The sequence below is a fragment of the Eublepharis macularius genome, chromosome 4 (genome assembly GCF_028583425.1).
Source record: "Eublepharis macularius isolate TG4126 chromosome 4, MPM_Emac_v1.0, whole genome shotgun sequence".
Lineage (NCBI taxonomy): Eukaryota > Metazoa > Chordata > Lepidosauria > Squamata > Eublepharidae > Eublepharis > Eublepharis macularius.
In genome coordinates this window covers 110,319,894-110,335,298 of record NC_072793.1, presented here as the reverse complement: position 1 = coordinate 110,335,298, position 15,405 = coordinate 110,319,894, and the positions used below count along the sequence as shown (strand labels likewise).

General features: G+C 40.9%; 1 protein-coding gene across 3 annotated transcripts in view; it reads left to right on the top strand.

The window, feature by feature from the left end:
* The window catches only part of IQSEC1 (IQ motif and Sec7 domain ArfGEF 1), a 166,437-nt gene that overhangs the window by 89,751 nt on the left and 61,281 nt on the right, over positions 1-15,405 (top strand). For all 3 annotated transcript variants that reach the window (XM_054977287.1, XM_054977288.1, XM_054977289.1), the window contains exons 8-9: positions 5,780-5,809; positions 12,959-13,084. In XM_054977287.1, the coding sequence (XP_054833262.1) occupies positions 5,780-5,809; positions 12,959-13,084 (156 nt within the window). The remainder of the gene's footprint in view (positions 1-5,779; positions 5,810-12,958; positions 13,085-15,405) is intronic.

Genomic DNA, 15,405 nt, shown 5'->3' with positions numbered 1-15,405 from the left:
GAGAATTAACGCCCCAATGGTCGCTTCAGTTAGTTTTGGCTGAACTCCAAATGCGACCTCCATTTGAGCCTCTTGCGACTTGTGACCTTTGTTTCTTATCTCAAACGGTCGCATTCTTAATTGCTATTACCTCTAGCAGATTGGTGAGCGAATTAGAACACTCAGATCCCCCTTTCTGTAAGATTCATAGCAGTAAGGTGGTTTTGAGACCAGACCTCATGTTTAGACCCAAGGTCTCGAGCCAATTTCATTTAGTTCAGAATATTGTTCTCCCAGTTTTTTCCCTAAACCAGCTTCGGAGTCTGAGCATGCCCTACATTCTTTAGATGTACGGAGGGGAATACTTTTTTATTTTCATTGTACTGCAGAGTTTAGAAAGTACAAACATCTATTTACTTGTTATGCTGGCCCAAAGATGGGAAACAGAGCTACCGCCCAATCGCTGTCATGTTGGGTTACTTCCACTATCTGACAGTGTTACAGCATGGCCAACTTACCTTGCCCCCTGGAGGTGAGGGCCCATTCTAGGAAGGTCCAGGCATCTTCAGCTGAACTCCTGAAAAGTGTTCCTCTACATGATATCTGCAGCACAGCGATGTGGTCATTATCAGACACCTTTGTGAGACATTATGCCCTAGATGTTATGGAGAGAATAGAATCAGCAGTGGGGCAGGCAGTGTTCCATTCTCTGTTTCAGTGAAGATCACACCCACCTCCAGGTAAGAAGCTTGTTAGTCTTCCATGTGGGACTGCACAGAAGATGGACAATGAAAACAGAGTTGCACTTACCGTAACTGCTGTTCATTGACGTCACGTACCCTCTCTCCTACCCTGCTGCATTCTTTATTACTTACCTGTTTGGAACCGGCAGCTCAGGAGAACTGGAGGGTCAGGGGCGCTGCCTCCCAGTGCCGTTTCAGTGGGAAAGCCTACTCATGCACACTGAGAGGCGAGCACCCTCTAGTAGACTTTAGCTTAAAAAACCTACCAATCGGCAGGCCTGCGCATGTGCAGTCCCATGTATGCCTACACAGAAGACGTCAATGAACAGCAGTTACAGTAAGTGCAACTCTGTTTTCATCATCCATCTTCTGTGCCTGCAACCTTCCTCCTGGCACGGAGAGACAGTTTTCCATCAAAAGAGTTACGTGCCATGAGGGAGAGGCACCTTCCTCCCTCAGTTCCCCTTTCACCACCATCAGGAGAGCACCTCTAGCATTCAGCTCCTGATTTCAACTTACCTCTGTTCAATTTCTTCTTCATCATCTGCCTTTTCTGTCCGAGGAGAGAATTATCAATGGTGCAAAAAACTTTGATCAAAAATGTGTCCACTGTTCCACCAAAACAACTCAAATCAATCAACATGAGCTCTGCTGCCTTTCTCTCAGTAAGTCTCATAATGTGGGCGCTTGTCAACAGTGCCAGCTGTTTACTCCTAAAACCTGCAATGATCGGGTTTTGAGACTGAAGGCAGCCCTCTGGAAAAGGGCTTTATCTGACTCCAATACCCTGGCAGTGAAGTTATCTACTGCAGGGGTTCCATGTAATCGGTTCTGGCTTCTGAACCCTCTGGCCAGCAATCTCACTTGCCAGCTCTGTCAGTATCCTTGGAAATGCTTCCTAAGAATGTGAAGTTGATGTCCAAGCATAAATCATCTTCTTTGGATCCAAACAGGCCCTCTTCAGTTCCAGCACAGCACCAAACGTCATCCAAACCATTTTCTACTGCCTCGGCTCACACGCTAGCCAGAATGGAGGAAGATGTGATCCTGGTTCCACCATGTACCCCTTTTCCTTCTCATGTTCAAGAGTTCCACTCAGCAGATGAGATGTTCAGGTCTGGCTATTACCTCAGTTCTGGAATGGTTCCCACCTGCACCTTCAGTTCCAACAGTCTCTTCACAACCCACATTGCTTTGGCCAATTCTGCCATGTCAGCCAGCTCTTCATTCCACTGCTCCCTCCTTTCATCCACTGGTGGTCCCCTCAGATCTGCAGTCAGTTCTGGGCTTGGTTCTATGGATTTCATTGCCAGCCTTTCCACCAGCTTTGGCTGCATGGAAGTTGTTGTTTGAACCCATGCAATCTGCATCGATTCTGGGAAGGTCCTTGTCGATTCTAGCCTTTTCTGTTTTGACTTTGGTTCCAATGCCCCCTATTCAGCAGGAATGCTTCCTTGATTCTAACTCTGAAAAGGTAGAGGTGGCATCCAGATCTGACCAGGCTACTGAAATGGCTTCTGAACCCTTTCCAGATGAAACCATGGAGGGCTCTGCTTCTTCTCTTCCCATAGATGATTATAGGATGTTCTCAGAGTAGATATTAAGAATGGCCAAGGCCCTTGACTTGGATGTCTCTTCTGCTAACCCAAAAAGTAAGTCCTACAATTTCTGTACTCTGATTCTCTTGCAGTTATCACTTTCACAGTTCTGGGTGGGTGAGAGAAGCCTTCTTTGGTTCCAGCCACCTCACAGAAGGTGGAAAATCTTTACAAGGTCAAGCAAGAGGATTGCCTGTGTCTTTTCAATCCTCCTCCCTCATCTTCCATGATCACTAAAGAGGTTCAATCCTGTTACAGACATGGAGCTCATGCCACACCCCAGGACAGAGAGAGTAGGAAGCTGGACACTGTGGGTCACAAGTTTTACTCTTCTGCTACTCTAATTTTCTGAATTACCAACTATCAGGTGAGTATGGGTTCTTACAACCTCTTCTTGTGGGAGAAGATGACTACCTACATGGAATCCTTACCTATCATCATTCCTTGGCCAAGGTTCTCCAAATGGAGACTCTGAAGTTTTTTCCTTCCCTCATGGCACATGACTGTTTCGGCAGGAAACCACATCTCTATGTGCCAGGGGCAGCGGCACCCTAGGAGCCTTTTAGAAGCTATAAAGTTCTTCTCGTGGCAAGCCTGTGCTGTCCTATTGTATGCCTGCACAGAAAACATCAGTGAACGACAGTTACAGGTAAGTGCAACCCTGTTTTTTGTTTCTGACTGGCATGAAGTTGTTGGCTATGGGGAATTAAAGCACACACATTCGCCTCAGACACACTCTGATCATGTTAAATGGGCCAATATAATTAATCTAAATAGTGGCAGTGTATACAAGGGAAAATGAACTCTTAAGTTCCCTTTCCCCAATAGTAGGAATGTACAGTTTGGTTCAGAATTTGGATTAAAATACCGAATTTTGGCTGATCCAGTGAAATCCAGGTATTATGAATCAAAAACCAGGTATTCCAAATTTTTGGTAAGAAATTGGTAAAATCCAGCCATTGTTTTCTATGGGAAATCGTTCTGGGGGTTATCTGGTGGGCTGGGGGGAGCATTTTTCAACCAAACTTTGCCAATTGTCAGGGAACCAACCTCTGATTGTCCTCTAAAGGCTCCCTGCATTTAATGAAGATTGGGCCCCAGGGGCCATTTTATGTGTCACCAAAGATGGTGCCCTGAGCCACTCTCCATTATTCCCCATGGGGGGAAATATCTGGAGGCTATCCAGGGGTCTGGGGGGTGGGTTGACATTTTTCAAGCAAAAGCCACCAAATTTACAGAGAACCTATTCCTGACTGTTTTCTAAAGACCTTCCATGTTTCAGGAAGATTAGACCCTGGGGTCCAGTTTTATGGGCCACAGAACAAGGTGCCCCAACCACTCCTTTATTTTCTATGGGAAAAGTCAAAGGCAACTCTTATTGCAGAAGCACACTGGGGCAAGGCTGCCATGGCCAAGGCACATGCCCAAATGCAAGCTAAGCTCATCATAGAGAAAGTCCAACGAAGGAAACTGAAGCACGGGAATGGAATCACCCCAGAACTAAAGAGAATCGAGGTGACCAATATCACATCAGAGAATCACATCCCCACTCAAACCAAACTGAAGCAAACAGCACTGTTGCAACTTAGCCCAGTAGAACCAGTGTCATTCACAGCAGCCAAGCACTGGGTTCAGCCAGAGGGGAAACACCACAGAACAGAACGAAGCAGTACCCAGCCACAAGCACAGTACACCCCCTTGCTTCAGTTTCCTTCTGTTGGGCTAAGTTGCAAGAGTGTCCCTTGTTTCAGTTTGGTTTGGGTGGAATGGACATGATTCTCTGGTGTGGAGCTGGTCCTCTGGCTTTACTTTGGTTCTGGAGGTATTCCATTCCCTTTCTTCAGAGGGAAATGAGGTACACTCTGCAAGTCTTTGTAGGTTCCCTGCTTGTTAATATATCTAATTCTCAACATGGCCCCATCTGTGGATACTTAAATCTAGAGATTGAAGCCATAAACAGACAAAGACAGATCTTTCTACAAACCTGAGAAAAGTCCTAGGTTGCAGAAAGATATGAATTTTTTAAAAAATAACAATACATGAGGGTGGGGGGTAAAACCTTCCCAAAATAATAGAAGCAGCTCTTTTACCTTTAAGAAATGAACACTCTCTGAGACCTCAGGAGCCACTGTGGAGGTTGCTAGGCAACCACAGTATTGCCAGCCTTTAAACCTTGGTTTCTATCAGTAAAAGTGGCAGAGGGAGAAGGATTTATCCAGGACTATTTGGCCGCCTAGTCCTATCCTGGAAGGAGGATTCATTGGGACTAGGCCTAGCACCATCTTCCATACAACTTGCTACCATGTAATTTCTGTAACTCTCCCAGGTGCAGCAGTAGCTACAACTTCATGCCACACAACTTGTCTAGTCCAGCGACAATGGCCACACCATTAAACTCACCTGACCAACTTGCTACTGTACAACTTTTCACAGGGAGAGTCTGCCAGAGGGGGGAAGGAGGCAAAGCTGATAATCGGTATGGAGAGTGGTTAGTGTCAGACTAGGATCTGGGAGACTCAGCCATGGAAACTTGATGAATGAGTGTGAGCCAGGCTGGCTTTCTATCTAATGTACCTCACAGGGTTTTGATGATGTAATAGAGGAAAGGAAAACCATTTAAGCTGCTTTGAAGAGGAAAATGGTATATAAATGAAGTAAATAATAAATAAAGCTGAAGACTGGGAGGATGCGGATAAAAGAAAAGTTGGTTGGTGGTGGGAAGGAGAGAAGCAATCAGGGAAAGGGGAGAGGATATGAGGGATGGAAAGAGGAAATAATGTGGGAAAGAGGATACAGAGGGAAATGAAGTCACACACGTGTGTGCGCTCATATCCTTGTGGGATCCTTGCTTGTATCTCTCATATGTATGTTTTCTACAAAAATTATTTGAATTAGTGTCCATATTTCCATGTGATGATAATTTAACTGTGTGAAAGAGAGCTTGGAGAGAGTTGCCTATCATTTGTTTGAAATGCATTTATTTATTTATTTATTTATTTATTTATTTATTTATTTGTTTGTTTGTTTATTTATTTCTATAAAATGCCCTTCCCTTTGAGGCTCACCTGACACCTATGCTGTTTTCTTTTAGACACCAGGAGAAAACATTTCTGTTTACCTAGGCTTTTAATTAAGAGTTTAAATTTTATTAAAAACATTATTTTATGGTCTGTTTTTAACCTGAGAAATGTTTAAGACCAATTTTAAGCTCTATCTTTATCTTTTTTTATGCTCTGGCTGTGTTTTTGAATGCTGAGTTTTAATAGCTTTTATGGTTTTTTAATGTTTCATTTTGTTTCCTAAAGAGGCTGCATAGACACTTTCCAAATAAATATTTATAGTATACTACTATACTAGTGGTATAGTAAGGCTTTTAAGGCTTTTAAGTATTTACTGGATATTACACAGTTGTTTGTTTTTCTGAAATACAGTGAATTTATGTATGTCTTTCTACTGTAGATTGGATCTCTACATCATGGACTTGGTTGTGTAGGTATTTCCTTTCATGTTATCTGTATTGTATAATCAGAATAAATTAAAGGCTAGCATTTTCTGGCATTTAAGAAGTGTCTTGTTTTTATATTATCTAAACTATATAATAAATGATAGCAGCTTTTGTTAACTGATCTAATAAAAGCAACTAATCCATTACATAAAGGAATTGTACTCTGTGGTGTGCAGCATCATACAGATTGGGCACAGAGCTAAAATAAAATCCAAATAATTGTATCAGTGAGCATAATTAGATTTTTCAGGCTGTGTTTATAAACCTGACTGAAACCATTTGTGGTGAACTGGTTTTAGTTACTGTTACTAGTGCCTACGTAGAAGATTTCCTAGATTTGTTTTAAATGTTTATTTATTTTTTTAAAACAGTATTATCTTGGGAGAGGGGAGCTCATCTTTTCATGCATTCATATTTGTTTAATAATTCAACACTGGCTCCTTAGAATTCAAAAGGATGTTCTAAATTGATTTACCCAAGATTTCCTAATAATCTTTATTGCTGAATGAGTGTTGGAACCTTGATTTTGTGGTCTACCAAAAAAAAAAGTGTTGTTCCATAAGGAATCATGGAGGAGGGAGGGACACAACTTGAAAATCCCATCCCAAACTCAGAATCTTGCCCTCCAGTACTCTATGCTATCAGAACCTTAAGTCAGTTAGTTTCCTTTCCTTTTCCCTTAACTATTTTCAGCGGCCCCCATTTGTCTGGAGCCTATTTAATCTTTCTGATGCCTTTTTGGGTTCTTTATTTTTGGTTCATTTACAAGTCATAATTTTTCTTCATGCTTCAGGCATCCCACAGTTTAAAAGGTTTCTTACCTTGTTTGTGTGGTCTGGTTTTGCTGCTTTCATTAACATGATGAGGGCCAGCCAGTTTACCATTGGATATAACAATGAGGAGACAATTTGGGATGAGGAAACAATTTGGAAACCCCAGCCCATTCCTAAAATATCCCCAGCTAGAATTCTGTGAGGTCAATTCACACCCCTCTTTGATCTTTAACTCTCAGCTGCCCTCAGTATTCTTTGTTCCTGAAGTATATTCAGTCCCAGTCAAGTTGTTTTTAAAGGATTTTTTCTCTCTCTTGATGAACTTAAAAAATCATAGTTTTTGCATATGTGGGGAGTGCACCAAGAATGTAAAGATCCATGGCTAGTCTCTTGATGGCCTACTTCTCCTGGTGCCATCAACTGCAAAAGGGCCAGCTAGTTTATGATTAAATATAGTGATCATTCTTAGACTAGCAGTGCTGTTTGCGCTTCAGATATTTGAACTTCAATATAGTGATAAATTATCAATACTGGACCCTCACAGCTTTCTAAAGTCACTTTAGAATGACGATGGTGAAACATGACAGCCATGAGTTTGCTGTCATGTTTAGTTTGGTTCTTTGCTAGCAAGTTTAGTAGAGTAGGATCTAGATTTCTGTATATTTCCTGATAATCTTGTGAAATTTAATTGCTATACTTGATTAAATAGTACATTACAATAAACAAAACCTTCAAAGCATTTCATGATTTCACAGAATCACAGACTTGGAAGGAGCCACACAGACCTTCTAGTCCAACCCCCTGCCCAATGCAGGATGGGCCTAAAGCATCCCTGACAAATATTCATCCAGCCTCTTCTTGAAAACTGCCAGTGAAGGGGAACTCACCACCTCCCTAGGCAGCTGATTCCACCTTTGAACTACTCTGACCGTGGAAAAGTTTTTCCTAATATCCAGCCAGTACCTTTCTGCATGTAATTTAAGAACATTGCTTCAAGTTCTATCCTCTGCTGCCAACTGGAACAGCTCTCTGCCTTCCTCCAAATGACAGCCTTTCAAATATTTAAAGAGAGCAATCATGTCCCCCCTCAATCTCCTTTTTTCCAAACTAAACATTCCCAAGGCCCTCAGCCTTTCCTTGCAGGGCTCAGTCTCCAGACCCCTGATCATTCTCGTCACTCTCTTCTGCACCCTCTCAATTTTGTCCACATCCTATTTTTTAAAAAAAGATTTTTATTGGGTGAGTAAAATTTAATATTACAAATTTTTTGATTAATACCCTCATTTCCATATTCCCCCACCCTTTCCCCTCCCCCCTTTATCTCAGACTTCCAACAGTTTTCCAACCCGCTGTCTAAATCTACTGCTTATATCTTTTTCTTTTCTTATTCATTCTAATATACTACTAAAATAGATATTATATGTTAAACTATAAAAAACCTAATATCAAATTAACTATTACATGTTTCTAACTTATCTCTTCTCCTCTTGTAATGATTGCCCTCTCTTCCCTTCTGCCAAATTAATAGTTATCTAGCACCCACATTTCTCCCTTTACGTCCTACTTCTTTTCCAAATACTGTTTTAGTTTCCCCCAATCATTAAAGAATTCCTCTGGATTCTGTTCTCTCAGCTTTCTTGTCATTTTGTCCATTTCTGCCATGTACAGCAATTTTTGTATCCAATTTTCAATAGATGGTACTTCTTTTGTCTTCCACTTCTGGGCGTATAAAATTCTCGCCGCTGTTGTCATGTAAAATAGTAATGTTCTATATTGCCTGGGAATCCCCTTCATATTCAAATTCAACAACAGCAGTTCTGGGTTCTTATTTATTTGAATTTGTAAAATTGCAGTCATAGCTTCTGTAATATCTCCCCAGAACTGCTTTGCTACCTCACAGGTCCACCACATATGATATAATGAACCTTCATGGTTTTTACATTTCCAGCACTTATCTGACATTTTGTTATTCCCATATGCTATTTTCTTCGGCGTTAAGTACCATCTATATATCATCTTGTAAACATTTTCTTTAATATTAGTACAAGTCAATATCTTCAATGTAGTTTTCCATAAGTATTCCCATGCCTCCATTGTTATGTCTCTATTGCAGTTTATAGCCCACTTCACCATCTGGACTTGAAACTGTCTTCTGTATACCATTTTAACAAGATCTTATAAACTTTAGAAATCTTTTTCTTGCCTTCTTGTAGTATACATTCTTCCAGTTCCGAGTTTTTCCATTTAAATCCCGATTTTATACGATCCGAATCATATAAGTCTTTAATCTGCCTATATTGGAACCATCCGTAATAAGATACTTCATCTTCTGTTTTAAGCTTAATCATATTCTGCTCCATTTTCAACACCTCTTTATATAACACACATTGTTCCCTATTATAAATTATCCTCGGGTCAATGGCTTCCATTGGCACCACCCACGTCGGGATACCTTCATCCAAATTTTTTTTATATTTTTGCCGGACCGTGAAGAGACTTCGCCTAATATAATGATGCAGAAACATAGAGTCCGCTTTAATTTTATCGTACCATAAGTACGCATGCCAACCAAAAAATTTTTTATATCCTTCGAGAGTTAAGAGTTTAAGATTCTCTAACAACATCCATTCTTTAAGCCACACCAAACATATTGCTTCATGGTATAGTCTTATATTTGGTAATTGTAGCCCCCCTCTTTCTTTGGCATCACATATAACTTTCATCTTCACTCGAGGCTTCTTCCCTGCCCATACAAAGTCCGATATTTTCCTTTGCCACTTGTCAGATTGCTTGTTGTCTCTTATTATTGGTATTGTTTGCAGTAAAAACATAATTCGTGGAAGTACATTCATTTTAATTATTGCTATTCTTCCTAGCCACGACAAATTCAACTTATTCCATTTGATTAAGTCTCTATCAATTTGTTGCCACAGCTTGTCCACATCCTTTTTGAAGAGAGGCCTCCAGAACTGCACACAGTACTCCAGCCATGCTTGGGGGGGGGGAGCCACAGCAGGCACCCAGGCAGCCTTTCCCCCGGGCTCTGGAGGAGGCACCGCACGGCCTTTCCCCAGCCCCTCGCCAGGCTCAGAGGAAAGAGCCATGGCAGGCGCCCGCGCGGCCTTTCCCTGGCCCCTTGCTGGGCTCTGGAAGAGGAGCCACGGCAGGCGCCTGCGCGGCCTTTCCCCAGCCCATTGTTGGGCTCTAGGGGAAGAGCCAAGGCAGGCACCCACGCGGCCTTTCCCAGGCCCCTCGTTGGGCTCTGGAGGAGGCGCTGCCTCCTCTGGAGGAAAGGGCTGCGGCAGGCATCCGCGCAGCCTTACCCAGGCCCATTGCCGGGTGTGGAAGAGGAGCCATGGTGGGCATCCCCAAGGCCTTTCGCCAGCCCGCCAAGCATCCTCTCTGGCCCAGTGCTGAAAGAAAAGGTGGCAGCAGCAGGAACCCATGCTATTTCTCACCAGCCCACCGAGCAGCCTCTCTGGCCCAGTGCGGGTGCTGGAGGAGGAGGAGGAGATGGCGGTGGTGTTTCACACTCCTAGGGTTGCCAGCTCCAGGTAGGGAAATACTCTTTTTTGTGTGTGTGTAAATTCATGACTAAGGAAATTTATTTTACATGCACACAAAGAATTGACTTCCTAGTCACAAAGACTTGCATGGCAAGGAAAATTCATGACAGAGCTAGGGTCTGAATCTGGAAATTTTACACGTGCTGGTAAGACAGGCTGTCCTCTAGTTAAATTACTCCATGGGGAGTGGGGAGCTGCGGCCTCAGTTTTACCAGTATTTTTGTACATCAATGGCATTCTGCTTATATCTTCAGGGGAGAATAGATCATTGCAATACAGTGTAATAAAACAGAATGGCAAGCAAGGAGAAGGCAGGACTTCAATGCTGACTTTACGCTTTATGACTTAATTTCATTTCAAAGATTCCATGACCATACCTCACAAAGAGAAAAGGAAAGAGTTTTAAAGCCATGAAGCCTCTAGGGTGACTAAAGGCCAGTTCTAGGCTGTTCCAATGAGCAGCTCTCAGCTGGAAGCTAAATAGGTGCTCCCCCTGCAACTTCAGCCAGCTTCCTCCTTCTTTCTGCAGACCTGGCCTCAGAAGAGACAGGAAATGCCAATCGACAGAGCAAAGGTAGAGGGAGGAATGACTGCACATCACATTCTGTTTAGGATTTGCTTGTGGGCAAAGAGGAACCCTTACTGAAGCTCATCTGCCTGATGTTTCCCAAAATGCAAAGAAAACTCTGGCAATACACTGATGCCTGTGGAAAGAAATGGTGTCTGAGCCATTTGCAGGCATGCTTCACAACACCTTTTTATATAAAACATAGAAGGGAATAGCCAGAAAGTGAGTGCATTGCGGGGCTGGATGATGCACAATTCTTCTTCTCTGTAGATCCAGAGGAGTTAGCCATGTTAGTCTGTAGTTGCAAAATAGTAAAGAGTCCAGTAGCATCTTTAAGACTAACCAACTTTATTGAGGCATAAGCTTTTGAGAACCACATGCCTAAGTGGGTGTCATCAACATATTGATGGCACCCAATACCAATGCCACAGACAACCTAAATCAAAAGTCTTTTAATCAAATGGATTCTGGTTTTCGAAAAGGCGCGCTCACAACTTGCAAGTTGCTGCTCACAAATTGGATTTCTGGCTCACAACACTGCACTGCTTAGAGGGAACATTGCCCAAGACTGAGTTTGCCTTTTTTGCCACCGCATCACACTGACTGCTCATATATAGTTTACAGTCCACTCTTACTCCACAATCTCTTTCGCATACCCTACTACCCAGAAGTGTATCCCCCATCCTGTATTTGTGCTTCACATTTTTGTGGCCCATATGTAATACTGTGCACTTATCTATGTTGAATTGCATCCTGTTCACACAACCACCCACTTCTCCAGAGTATTCAGGTCTTGTTGAATTTTAACTCTATCTTCTCGGGTGTTTGCCACTCTTCCCAATTTGGTATCATCAGCAAATTTAATGAGTAGCCCGTTTACCCCTTCAGATAACTGATAAAAATATTGAAAAGTACTGGCCCCAAAACCGAGCCCTGCGGCACCCCACTGGACACCTCCCTCCAATCTGATGAAACGCCATTGACCACCACTCTTTGGGTGCGATCCTCTAACCAATTCCCTATCCACCGAACTGCCCTATAGTCCAGTCTGCAGTTTTCCAGTTTACCCAGTCTTCCAGTCTACCTATTTCCTGCTTTGGGAATGAAGTTCAGCAACTTTGAGAATTTTGTAATGAAGTTACCACTAGAAAACATTCCTCCAAGACCTAAAATTCAAGTTAAGCAAGAAATTTCTCCTTCATTGCTTCCTGACTTTATATGTAAAACCTAAGCCTTTTTAAGAGCCTTGTTTGGTTAAAAAACAAGGACTAGAAAGGCATAAATCTCTAATAACATTTGCATTAATAGAGAAAGTAGATTTCCAGCTGTGACCTGTATAAGAACTTTGAAGGTCTTTGAAATATTAGGTAGCCACATGGTCACATTCTGCTCCAGTCACAGGGCCATGTTGATTAAACTTTCTTTAAAGTTTAAGCTAAATAAATTAACTAAATTAAACTAAGGAAATGAGCACATGGTAGCCTTTGTATGAAGGAAATTTTAAATCACATCACATTGCTGCATTTACCACATGTTGAGCAGTTCACTAGGCTACTTGAACAGTTTTCTTCCTGCCATTACAGATATTTTAGCTCTTTTGGTGCCATTTGCAGTTAAAGGGAGGCAGGAAATTACATAACAGCTTTCCACCTTCATATGGTTACCAGGCCACTATGTTTGCTATGGTCCAGCATCAAAATGTAAAGTAATATTTAAATATATTTGCTTATTGCTTTGCATTTAAAATGTTGTTGTTAATACTTCAAATAATATGTCCTATCTTAGAAAAGGCAATAGAAAATCTTTATTGACTCTGAAATGCAGAAATCAAGCCCCTACAGGACATATGATACATTGAATTAATTGTGCTTATGCTATATTGCTGTTCTTTGGTGAATGTTATACCTTTATATGCATACTGAAGAAAAGCAGTCTACCATTGGGAAGTTACAGATTGTAATAATATTGACCAAAAGACTTCATGAAGTAACTTCAAAAGATAGCACCAAACATGAACATGACAGTAAAGAAAGAAAACCAAAAAAATGGAAACGAAAGATTTCAGTGAAAGTATCCTTCCAAGTGCATCATAGGATTCATTCATTAAAATCTTGCTTTTACACAACTTTGGATTTTCTTCCATTAATTATTGTTTATAAGGAACTTCACCAAAAGTATTCCTTATTAATAGAAGTTAACATGGTACTTTTTATTTACATCCTACAGGTTCTCTCTCTACCACATCGAAGACTTGTTTGCTACTGTAGACTCTTTGAAGTACCAGATCCAAATAAACCTCAGAAGCTTGGATTACACCAGCGAGAAATATTTTTATTTAATGATCTCCTTGTGGTAGGTATTCCACAGCCATATTTTATATGTTCTAATTAACACAGAGATCCATTAAGTAGGAAGGCCTCCTTAAATGCAGCGATCAGATCCAATCTAGAGGCATAAAACCTGCAGAAGCCTGAATGCAAAATTGCCCACTCCAGCAGACCCTGGTTGCAGAATTCCCATCTCTAATCTAGCAAGCCAAGGATGCAAGTACCAGAGCCTCATCTATTAAAAAGCTAAAATCCTGATGATCAGCTGTTTAGGTATAGGGGTCCAATGTTCATTCCTCCTACCCATTGTTTCTTCACAAAAAGGCAGAAAACTCCTCTGTACCCATGTACAGCTGCTCTATGTAAATACCTTTGAATCAGAGTAAGTAAATGCAAGGCTAAACGTTCTGTCTTCTGTAAAATGGTATTCTTCAAAATTATTATGCTTTCTGAACAAAGGCGAAGAGGCTAACCTTGGTCTTGATATTTTTACTGGTATGTTTTGGCAGCATAGCTGAAAAGCTTTTGTGCAAAAAAGATTTCTTAATATGTCTAGGTCATGTTTTCTTTAGATTTTCTCCTCTCCATTTTGTAGGTCAGATCTCTCAAAAGAAAATTATAGTTGGGTTATTAAGGATTTTTTATCCCAGCACCACCTAAAGAACTTAGTGTCCTCAGATCCCATTGATTGCCTTTGTGAGTAGACAAATGCCTTCTATCTATATATATATGGCCAAAGGCAGCTCCAGCAAGGTGGTAAAGAGACTCTGGTTTCAGAATATTTCTGTGCATGCTTTGTTCCAATGAAGTCCACAGAACTCAACTTGTTCTGAAACAGGGAAGAAGTATGGCTTTGAATTAGAGGTAGAATACTTAAGGTAAACAAAGTATAAATAAAATTACAGATTATGATAGCAATCACGTGTGCATTATAAAGTGTAGGAATGTTGATTGTAAACAGTTTTCTTGGCATGGCTCACAGTCAGTTCAGTAAAATGCTAGAAGCTGGTATAAAATTCCTTATTGTTTTTCATATGTCAGAATCTTAATGCCCAGTACATTTACAGCTGCCTTTCTGATTTTTACTTGTGCACCCCCAACAGTGGAAGAAGAGCCAAAAGTAGCACATGTGAATTTTTCAAAAAGAAAGTAGAGGGTTTTATATTTGGTAGTAAGCTGAAGTCTTGAGCTGTGGCCTTTGCTTTTTTCAATTCTGTCATTATCAGGACCTCAACGGTCTCTTGCTGTCTTAAATCCACCCATTTCTCCCCAACGCCCCCTCAAGAACTCTCCCTCCCGGACTACCTTTGTGGTCTTGCCCCTTTCTCATCCTTCATTATCCTTCCTAGGTCCATCTCCTCTGTGATTTCTTTAGTTTAACTCCTTAGTCCTCCTTTGGTTTAACTCCTTATCCTTCTTCCAAAATGAAACTAAGCCTAATTACGTAAAGCTACACTTATGTATTATATCCATCCCCTTTTCTTCTATTTGGCATCTCCTCCACTTCAGAATGCAAATGGTATTTTGTTTGCTTGTGTTGCTTCATAAAATGTCATGTACTTTGAGAGAGGTATAGAGATACTTAGTAGGTAGCATTATTTGACCATCATTAGGAAAAAAAATTCAAGTAATATTTTATCCGTGTCATGTAATAGATTATACAAATGAACAAAGTTGGATTTATCCTTGTAGCAATTAGTAACGCGTATATAAGTCATGAAAATGATGCATTGTTGCATGCTTATTATTTTGTATTAATACTGCAGTACTCAGACTTCAGCAACTTTAAAAAAAAATTTATTATAATAATGCTTACAAATACAAATAGTTACAAAGCTTTTAAAGATATCAATTCCAAGATATTAATAGATAAATGTTCATAGTATAGTGCACAAGATTTCTTTCTAGTGAGTAATCTAAGAAATGTTTCATAAAATGGTAATCAAACTTTGACCATAAATTTAAAAATAATGAGAGAAAAGGCAATAATATGTAACTATCATTAGAACATTCAACAACTTTACTAGAACAAACCCTCCTTCCCTCCCCCTCCCTCTTTTCCCCCTAAAGATAGTTAACAACCATAAGTTCTTCTGTCTTTCCAATCCGCTCCCTCTCCACCTCCCCTTTCCCCCATTTCTCCTCCCTAACATACAGACACTCCTGAACTTGGTGACCTGCAGGTAGTTACCTAACAGGTTATTGGTATGGGGAAAAAAAACAATTCCGAAAACAGGAAAAGACAGTGAGGGCTAAATACAGTACCCCCCATCCCCCCACCACCCCAATCCCCTATGACATCTTAATTAAATGCTTTATTTTTTGTTTCACAACATGAAAATTTTG